The following is an 11,108-nucleotide window of genomic DNA, read 5'->3' on the forward strand; positions in this document are numbered from 1 at the left end:
AAGCTGCAAATAGGTGAAGCAGGAAAAGCTGCTAATGTTAAGACAAATCCACACAACCTGATCTCCACTGCGACGTGTTGATAGACAAAACATTTAGAGACGATCCAGAACCGACCAGAACCAGCAGAACGCAGGAGAAACCAGCGACAAACAGACGAAACCAGATCAGAACAGAAACCAGATCAGAAACCAGATCAGAAACCAGATCAGAGCAGAAACCTGATCAGATCAGAAACCAGATCAGAAACCTGATCAGATCAGAAACCTGATCAGATCAGAAACCTGATCAGATCAGAAACCAGATCAGAGCAGAAACCAGATCAGAAACCTGATCAGAGAAGAAACGACTCATCTTCAATAAAATAATCAGTCAGAAGAGGAAGATGAAGATTTCTGATGACAAAGGACAACTGAAGACGACTTGGCGAGTTTATTCTGATGTTTTGTGGTAGTATTGTCATCATGAGAAAGATTATGATTAAAAAACTATTTATTATTCATTTTTATGTAACAATATGACTGAATGTGTGGTTTAGCATTCATAGCATCACAAACACAAACGCTGGTCTTGGTGAATATTTCCCAGGTTTCTTCAGGTCACCACTTACTAAAAATGTCTGATTTATTTCACTAATCTGCACACAGCAGCTTCATCTAATCATATTTTTTAATTTACTGATATTAAATGAGGCTCTGATGGAAGAAACAGAGAAAACAGCAAAATAACATTTCTGACCAGATTATTGATGGATTAGCTAATCCATCAATAATCTGGATTTTATTTAATTCAGAGTGAATCTTTATTCTGTTCAGCTCAGTTTATTTATAAAGAGCCAATTCACAGAAAAATGGGACACATTATAGAAAAAAACACTGGATTTATATCCGTTTATTAATTTATTTCACACACACACACACACACACACACACACACACACACACACACACACACCATATTTTTTGTTTTTTCTTTTTCATTACCATCGTTATGTATACTGTATTATTATGTATAATAAATAAATACTTTCTTTAAAAAGAAAAAAGCAACACAGCATCTCCCCCCCAGCTGGCTGCCTGCCTGTCAGCTGGCTGAAAACACCCCAATGCTTCGGTTCGGTCCATATTTGTTCATCTTTCTCAGACTTCCAGACCAGAGGGCAGCAGAGCCTTTGGACCGGGTTTTGCCCCGTTCAGCCATTGGACCGGGTTTTGCCCCGTTCAGCCATTGGACCGGGTTTTGCCCCGTTCAGCCATTGGACCGGGTTTTGCCCCGTTCAGCCTTTGGACCGGTTTTGCCCCGTTCAGCCATTGGACCGGGTTTTGCCCCCAGCGGAGGGCTTCTCTTCCTGCCTGGGTTTCGGTCTCGCAGCCTTGCCTCTTTGTTTGGTTTCCCACAGCTCCCTCCGCCTCCCTGCAGCACTTACTGCAGCAGTAAGTGCTGCAGCAGCGCCGCCGGCGTGGGGCAGAGCGCAGCCCAACATTTGGACTGTGTGCCTCTTTAACTACGTGTTATTTTAACAGCTACACATAAAGCCAGCAGCTGAACTCGGCTGCCTCTTTTCCCCACCGGCAGAAATAAAATGATGTAAGAAATCAGATCCCAGCGCTGCAGCGTTATGTTCCAAACATAACCAGACGGCTGCAGACGTGACATTGATACCAGAACTGCTGTTAGTGGAGCAGCTTCAGTGTGAGGATATAATCTGCTGTAGTTTTACCCAGTTTACTCAAAGAAAACCAGTTCCCAGATAGGAACATGACTACTCTCCCAGTAATGAGTTGGTGGAATTCGAGCCATTCAATCGACTCGGAGTCATGGTGTTTATTTTAATGAGCAGAAATGCTCTCATACTCGACCTCCTGACCCTCAGCATCAATCACGTTGAGGCGCCATGATGGACGTCAGGTTGGTGAACTATTTAGTTGATTTTCCCAGTTTATCCACTGGTTCCAGTTGATCTGGTTCATCTGTAGCTCACCTAGTTAGCCATATTTTAAACAGCTGGAAACCGAAACCAACCTTCTGCCTCCTGACACGTTTGTTGATTTGAGAAAAGACTGAATGATTTCCACCGTTACGTCATAAACGTTGTTTCCTCTTGGATCAAACCTAAACGCTGAACAACCAGATGCTAACCAGTTCATTTCACACATGCTAGGCTACATGGTGGTTTGGCATTTTCTCCTTAGTTACTGATAATTAGACGTTTAGCTTCTCCATCATGAAATATTTAACTGCATCTCACTAATATTTGATATTTGAACATTAATTTTCATGCATCGTAAACATTTTCTCTGCATAATCCGGCTGCCAGTCCTCACGATTATCAGCTGCTATTCATCACCGTCTTCTTTCCTCCTCAAAAGGTTTATGATAAAATGACAAGTTTTTGATCGTTTCCTCAGTGGAATCAACTTAATAAATGCGATATTAGGCTGTTATGACACAGACATGTTGTTTTGACGTCCGTCATGGTGGAGTGGGAGGCTTTCTGAAGGCCGTGACGTCACAAACAGTCAGTGGGGTCGTTGAAGTTATGCCTGTGATTCATCACAGCAGGAAGTCAGGAAGTCAAAACGATGATGTGCAAAAAGGAGCCGAGTTCAGAGGACGCAGGTGTGACGCATCAACAACCAAAAAACATCTTTACTGCTGTCTAAAGGTTTAGATCGATCAGGATGCTTCCTTTGCATCTCAGATTCGATGGTTTCCAGGCTCGTCCACGTTTGAGGCGACCTGGGACCAGAACCTGGCAGAGGAACTGGACTTGTAGATCCGGTCCTGCCTGGAATGCTCTGGGATTTCCCACAACGTGCCGGAACGCACCGCTGGTGAAGGAGAGGTCTGAGTTTTATTCCTGGACTTGGAGGAGCAGACAGATGGACGGATAAATAAAGAACAGCAGCCAGGGTCTGGTACTCGGCTTATTGTGTTTCTTATAAAAAGTTTGCCGACATCAAATTAAACCACAAAATGGATCCTGACATCATGAGGCTGTCGCCTCTGTCGCCAACCACTAAGCTACGCTGGGAGGCCATCCAGCAAGAGGAACCAGGAAACGCTGATCTAAAAATGTCACTTCTCCAAGGGTAAGGACAAATCCTTCAGTGCACGCAGAGCGGTGACATCAGAGGTCAGCAGCAGAAATATGTCATTTGTGTCTAAAAACGCCTCAGACTCTCAGCAGTTAAAAAAAACAAAGACTTGAGGAGTTTGGTTGTTCATGTTGGCGGAGGCCGTTTCCAGCTCGGATCTGCAAGCCGTTTAAATTCCTTCCAGCTCGGGTTGGCGGCTCCACAGGTGTCGTGTTTCAACATTAAAACAGCCATGAAGCGAAGGCAGGAGGCAGAGAAACTGTGGCTCCATCATTAAATGCTGCAGCAGAAAGAGGGCGGGGCTGGCCTGTGTTGGGGCGGGACGATTAACAGCCATGATTGGGCCGTTCCGTTTTACGGCTTTTAATGAGAAATGCAGCTGAGGCTTTCAGCAGCAGCAGGAATAAAACCGACTCCTTCAGAACCGGAGCAGAACCCGGATTCTCTGGGCTCGTCTGGGTTAAGCAACTGTTTGTGTGATTTTCTTGGAATCATGAAGTGCTCAAATATCGCCTCCAGAACTGAGCTTGGACCGCCGGAGCTGCAGCTGCCGCAACCGTTCATGTTTGCTTATCATTCATCTTCGACTGGGTTTATTTTCTGACAGCGTAACTGCAACACAGCTGTGCCAACGCGGACTATAAACCTACATATTCCCACAAACCTCCGACCAACACCGGGCTGCGCTGATGTTACCCACAATGCATTTCACTCACAGGAAACATGATCGTTTTATATTCTAGACTCAAATTCACTGATTTCTGCATCAAATTTAGGTCAGTTTGACACAAAACATTCCCAAAGTTTCTGCATCTTTGGGATTTTTATCTTCATAACATCATAATAATCATCTGAGATTCAGGAGAAATAAAGTCTGTGATACAAAACGGTTTGTTTTAAAGGAGCAGAAACGGGTTGGGGTGAAACTGGAGGAAGTGACTGCAGCAGGACAGGATGGCGGCTGCGGCGGTTAGTCTGCACGACTGAAACAACGTTGGATTTAGAGCAGCAACCAAAGATTATTCTAGTTCATTCTTCAGTAGATGGTTGATTTTTATGCATCTGCAGATAAAAAATCCTCCCAACACCAACATGTGTAAAGTTTGAGCCAACATCCACACGGTGTTTGGCTGATTAATCGATGAATAATTAGATTTAAAAGGTTTTAATGGGAGATTTTACAAAATCTGAACCTGGTGAAGTTAAAACTGTGACTGGTGGAGCTCAGGGTGGGATGGATTTAAAAACGTGAGATTTATTTTAATTTTAAATGCAAAATGTTTCGATTATTTTGAACAGCTTTGGTATATTTCCTGCTCTGAGTGTTTTTTCTTGAGTCTGTATCATGCAACTGTGATTAATCAATTACTAAATTAATTAGCAATTATTTAAATGATTGATTCGCCACAATAAATCCGACTTTATGTTTTTCCTGAAGCATGAAGTTCAGTTTGCAGACGAGCTTACAGGAGAAACTTGCAGCTGTTTTTTAAACAATAGTTTATGGAAATGAATCGACCTCCGTCCTCCGGTCGGCTGCTGCAAACATCAAAACGTTTCATTCATCCAGAAACATTCAGTTCAGACGCCGCTGAACAGGGAACGACTGAACTGACCTGACCTTTGACCCGTCCTTTGTAAGGTTGCTGAGCGACTTTACTGTCACCAAGGCTGTGATCACTACAAACACACACCGTAGGCAGAGCTGCTCTCTGATTGGCTAACAGCCGAGGCTCCACGCCTTCAGGTCAAATAGAAACAAACCGACTGACTGCAGCATGTCAACACACACACTCCAGGTGAAACACACTCCAGGTAAAACACACTCCAGGTAAAACACACTCCAGGTAAAACACACTCCAGGTCAGCGCTAACTGACTCACTATTGGACACAATCAGACCAGAACCAGCCAATCACATCACGTTGCTGTGCAGCCTGAAGGAGTTAATTAAAACGAGGTTTAAAAACGTTTCAGACACATTTCCTGCAGGAAGCTTCGTTTCTTCAGGTGGATTTTAAACACGTCTGAAGTTTTAATCTGTTGTTTTTATTTTAAAGTTTCTCACAGGTTGGAGAGTTCATGATGTGGGCGAAAACCAGAACCAGGTAACATCCCTCAACACATTCCTCTCTGCCTGAAACTACGACGGCACCTTACCGCCACCAGAGGTGGAAAAATGGAGTTCATTTCCAACAAAAACCTCAGAAATTTCTGAGATTAAACTCAGAATTTTTCTAGAAAAACTTGGAAATTTCTGAGCTCCAAAAGTCAAAAAGTTTCAACTTTTAAAACTCAAATTTTCAAGATTTTTCTAGAAAGTTTCTGAGATTAATTCTGGGTTTTGTGGTAGAAGTTTCCTCCGTGGTTTTTCTTCTGAAACGGCCCTAAAATGCCGCCGTATGAATCCGTTCTCCATCACGGAGCTGAAATCTGCAGCAGTTTTATGAGTTCAGAAACTTTTCTGTAAAAATCCACTGGCTGGTTGTCGCTGTACAGGAAAACGGCGTTTTGTTTCAAAGTAAATGGAAGGTGATGAAAACCGGCGCTCTGGATTTGTGGAAACACTATTTATAGAGGCAGCGCCGGCTCCGGGCCAGACTGTTTTGGCTGCAGCTCAGTAATTAGAGACGCGCAGGGTTCTGCTGAAGGATGCGTCCCAGTGACACCGTGGTGCCGCCGCCTGGGTTCCTGACCCAGCAGAAACCCAGACCCAGCAGCAGGTCTGGGTTCCTGATCGTCTCCTCAGAAACACAGCAGAGAAAATAACGCTTTTTTAAAACCTGCTGCATTTCTCACCAGCCCTGAGAGAACATCACAGCCTGCAGCTGAGGCGTTTCACACCAGGCCGGGTCAGAGGACTGCTGCTCTGTGGTTCTGGTGCCAAATGGAAGAAAAAGAAAGAAAGGCAAATGAACATCTGTGCAGAGTTTGAGTCCTGCGTAACAAAACGATCTCAGTTCTGCTCAGATTAATCAGTTTCAGTCTCTTCCTCTCAACATTTGGCCCAGAGTTTCCAGTTTTACAGTACAAAACGTTCCCAGGCTTCAGAGAAGAATTAACCATAAAAATCACAAACAAATCCTACAGAAAAACACAATAAAATAAAAACATTGATGGAGGCATACTGCTGGGCTGATGCAGAAAACATCGCGTCTCCTGTTCTCTGATCAAATCCATGTAAGACAGAAGCTGATCTAATTTTAGAGCTAAACCTCATATTGATACTAATGGTGAAGATTTTTGTTCCCACCAGTTTTTTAAAGCATTTTAGAGAAAAACTTGTAAAAGAAAATGGCTTTTTTTTGTTTTGTTTTACTTCAAAATAAGAGCATCAATAAAGTATAAGCGTTATCTCTGCGTGTCACCGACTTAACAACTAAAACTGTGCTGTGGCTTTTTAATTTCCATACTTCATGCCACGCGATGCTGTAACACCTCTTATAAACACTTCTGTCCCTGGAAAACAAACACAAACGCCACAAACTGCTATTTATGACCGGATGCGGATCTGCAGCGACTATGAAATTATCCCCAACTCTGGGATTTGATTCCATGTTTGAAGAACTGCTTTGCTTCGTGGATCAGTCGGGTCGGATCAGAAGAATAAACTGTAGTTATATGAACCTTAGTGGGCTGCAGTCATGCTCACATATTGTAGTTTAAAAGCAGCTGCAGCTTCTCTACTAATGATGTGACTGAAATGAAATGATTTAATACGATGATCCATCAACCAGAACATGAAAACATAAAGTTAAATACTAACATCTTTAACTAAATAATCTGCTGTTTTGGGGTTAAACTTTCATCACTTCCTGTTGTCATGGCATCCAGATGATCCTGAGGCGTTAAATAATCACTGAATAAAAACTTCTGGCCAAAATTTAGTATCTTCTAAAAAGAAGATTTTCATTCTTTATCAAATATGATGTCAGACAGTCTTAGAAAATAAGACATATTAAACTAATGCTATAATCATCCTATGTAGCTTTTACTAATAGTTTTGCTTCAATATCCTTAAATATTTATAAACATGAATAGTTTTTTACTTTATTGGTTATACCAAAAATAAGATAAAAAAGACAAGGTTTTATAAACTGAAAAATAATAATAATATGAAAAGTCTTGTGATTAAACTTTGATTTAAAGGCAGAAAACAAAAATATTGAACAAAATTCTAGAATAGAAACTAAACGTTTCTGATTAGGGGAACAAATTCTATGTTTTACAATTTATGTTACTAATAAAATGTCTAGTTTTAAAAGGACTAAACATTTTGAAATTCCTGGATTAAAAAAAATATTTTGTAAAAAAATGAACACCAAAACTATGAATGAGGAAGAGTTTCTAAATGCTAATAGATTTTAAAACCTGTGTGATGAAACTCAGCGGTTTGGATGAGCAGAACTTTAAAATCAGACTTCATAACTTCATATTGATCTTTATTACAACTAAACCAGAGAAAAGTTTCCTTCTTCCTCCAGTTTCCTTCCCGGTTTTCATTCCTCAAACTGCTGCCTGATTCTTCCTCACTCCGTCGTCAAACGGCCTTTTCCTTAAAGACTGGGCTCTTTGTTCCGGCTGCCATTCGCTGGCAGACATAAAGCCAAACCAACGACATTTGAAACTATTGAACGTCTGCCTGCTTCTGGCTCTGGAGCAACAAAAACCCGTAACTGTGGCGGCGCGGCCCACCAGACGAACCGCCGGCCCGTCATGGGACCGGCGCCACGCTGCACTGCAGGGGAAACACTGCGGAACCGCAGTGTTTGCTTTACACCCGCACCTTTAAGTTCTCATGACCTCTGACCTTTCATTCCACTAAAAACTCCTTCTGGATTTCAAACCAGCTCAGCACCAATCAGAGCACAGGAAGGGCTTTCAACCAGGAAGTCAGAGTTAACGGCCGTTACAGATCTAGATGAGGTAGAACCTGTTTTAAAATCCGCTTCCCTGCAGCTGAACTCTCGGGAATGACTCATGCTCTACCTGGATGACATCATCACTACCAGGTGTGGTTTACTGATGTAGTAAAACCAAATGGATCAGACAGCCTCACCCGCTCTGACAGCACACATTTCCCAACCGCTTACTGGCCTATTTAAAGGAAAACATTTCAGCAGACGTAAAATGAAATTCATTAAGAAAGTAAAAGTTATTTTATGACATTCTGAGTTCAGGAGGAATGTGATCAGAAACACAACAGTTTCTGATCCTCCATGTTCAGCAGAGGATGAAAGAGTTGGCATCTGAAGGGAAGAATCAGAGTCATCAGGCCTGAGCTTCCAGCTGCTGAAGTTCAATCATGTTTATGATGTGATTCGTTAATCACAGGTTCAACAAAACTTTGGGTAAACCATCAGTTTTAAGATTCAAGCATCTCGCATGCGGAGGTGAGCCAATCGTCATCAATGCAGACAGTCTTTTTGGGCTGAGATGATGTTTCTTTTCATAACTGTATTTTGCCAAACTGCAATAAAAACATTGTTTCTGCATCATGTCAGTTTGTTTACAGCAGTAAAGTGATGATGTGCAGGTGCAGCTGCTCCACCTGAGCGCTCACAGCATTTTCAATTATTCCCCTGGGATTTTTACCACATTTCTCATTTAATGGAAACAGCAAAGTTCTACAAAGTTTTGCTCACATTTGAACCGCAGCGACCCTCACACACAGTTCATGTGTGACTAACCTGCAGCCGGGACATAAAAACAGGAATGCAGCAAATGAGCCTCATGCAAGCTGACAATGTGACCCCGTCTGACCTCCATCCGGTGAAGGTGAAGCTGTGATGAATTTAAAACGCTGCGTCTCTTACTGTGGGCCAGATGATTCCTGCAGATCCAAACACTTTTTACGCTCAGCGGCTCCATGAGTCCAGGAACAGAACCGAACCTCTACCTGGTGGCATCTGGACCTCAAAGCATCCAGATAACCAGAACCAGAACCAGAACCCTGTCATTCATCAGGTGGCCGCTGCAGCTTCAGTCTATTAATAGCTCTATGGGACGTTTTTACTCCGTCTTCTTCTTATTGGAGGAAACCAGAAAATGAGGTGCGGAAATACCAGAGACCCACTGGGACCGGACCGAACCGAACCTCCTCTGAGGTCCTGATACTTCATGTTTCAATGAAACACCTACCGAGGCCGAGCCTCGCCGGGACTGGGTCAAGGGTTTATTGTAAAAAAATATTTTTTTTTTTTGGAATCAGCAGGAGGAAACAAATTCAGAAATCTAAAATCTCATCACATTTGCATGAAACTATGAGAACCAATCAGCTGCTGCGGGAGTTTCCTGATCTGCTGCAGCAGCTGCAGCTTTTCTTACCTCTGTGAAGAAGTTATCCATCGCTCCTCTTTATTGTAATCCCAGAGGATTCCCTGTGTGGACGCCGATCCAACTCATTCCAAGTTAAAACGAACCAAAAGTTTGTGAGAGTTTCAGCGCATCCTCTTCATTCCTGCCAGCCGCTGCGGGATGCTCCTTCCCTCCGTCCGTCAGTCCCTGGAGCTTCAGCAGCACATTCACTCTTTGTTTCAGGAGTTTTCATCCGGTGGGAACAGTCAAAGTCCGTCTGCTCACACTCAGCGTCCTGCTCACGGCGCGCCGCGGCTGCGCGTCTGGATCCGGCCGAGGTCCGTTTGTTTGGAGCAGAGAGGAGAAGAAGCGGCTGGCCGCGGAAACTTTGGACGCTTCAGTCCGGGACTCCCTCAGTCCAACCCGCCGGACAGTGAAGCTCCTCCTCCTGCTCTTCCTCCTCCTGCTCCTCTTCCTCATGTCTCACTGACTCCTCCTGCTGTCAACATGTGGACCAGGAGACACTTTAAACATCCAGCATTCAGAATGGAAGACGATGGATGGCAAGTCAGTTTGTCATATAATCAGAGCCGATCACCAAATATTTACACAAACCATATAAAAAAATCTGTTTCTAACTGCCTGACTTTAAATCAGATTAAACATGTCCTGTTTAGTTCAGTTAGGATTAATAAAAGTATTTCTATAACTAATAGTCATAATCATATTTTTTAAAACAAAAACTAATTCAGAGGTTTACAGTTATTACCACCACAGAACAACTGTGGTGGTAATAACTGGTTCCATTTACTTTAATTATTTTGGAAAAATATTATTTTAGGTTTTACTACACTGTACATTTTACTTCTACTTGGGTAATATTATTACAAAGTATCACTACATTTACTTGAGTAAAGTTTCAGTTGCTCTACTGAGTTGTAACTTGTCTGAATAAAGAACAAAGATATTTTTTTGAAAATCCCCAGACAGACTTTGTGTTAAAGTGATATTATTATTAAATGATCAATATTTCAATATATTAAATAGAATAGAAATATTCTTTATTGTCCAACAGTTGGTAAATTCACACAAAAATAACAACTGACAGAATTAAGAACATCATACTGTACAGTAAAACTACAACTTAAAATGCCTCAAAATTAAAATAATCCAGTCCAAAGAATGAGTAGCTGAGTAGGTTAATTTAATAAAATGTATTTGAGCATTAAAACAACAAACTATAAGTGACAATAAAGAGGTGCAAACAGCAGATACCAGCAGAAATATTTCATAAAATGTTTAACTTCTTTACTCTTTCCTGATTTATTTCTTGGAAGGTTACTTTTACTTGTGTAAAAACATTTTGCAGTAGCACTAATGAGTTCAATCTTTGGTTAATCCAGCCACCTCTGCTATGGGGGCCAGGCGCGGAGCTGTGGGGAGGGCCGGCCCAGGCCCGGATGGGTGCCCATGGGGCCCAGGAGGTGCCAGGGAGGAGTGGTTGCTTCAATGTCTGATTATAGATGGAGAAAGTGCGCCCTCGCCTGTTCAGAAAGGTGTATGTAATGTTTTAGTTTCTGTCCCTCAATGGAATATAAAGTAGTCAGTCCCAGTGACTGTTTGACTCTCGGTTTAGCCAATGTGACAACCCTCTTTAAAAATGTCAAGGGTGAAAGTAGTTTTAAATTCTTGGGGGTACTACGACAAAAGTATATG

General features: G+C 42.3%; 1 protein-coding gene across 2 annotated transcripts in view; it reads right to left on the reverse strand.

Annotated features, from left to right (window-relative positions):
* The window catches only part of myo10 (myosin X), a 108,314-nt gene extending 98,430 nt beyond the window's left edge, over positions 1–9,884 (reverse strand). For both annotated transcript variants that reach the window (XM_015035340.1, XM_015035339.1), the window contains exon 1: positions 9,423–9,884. In XM_015035340.1, coding sequence (XP_014890826.1) covers positions 9,423–9,443 — 21 coding nt within the window. In that variant the 5' untranslated portion in view covers positions 9,444–9,884. The remainder of the gene's footprint in view (positions 1–9,422) is intronic.
* Positions 9,885–11,108: the final 1,224 nt, after the last annotated feature.

This window comes from Poecilia latipinna, unplaced genomic scaffold, assembly GCF_001443285.1.
Source record: "Poecilia latipinna isolate Pla-1442-1.1 unplaced genomic scaffold, P_latipinna-1.0 Scaffold331, whole genome shotgun sequence".
NCBI lineage: Eukaryota > Metazoa > Chordata > Actinopteri > Cyprinodontiformes > Poeciliidae > Poecilia > Poecilia latipinna.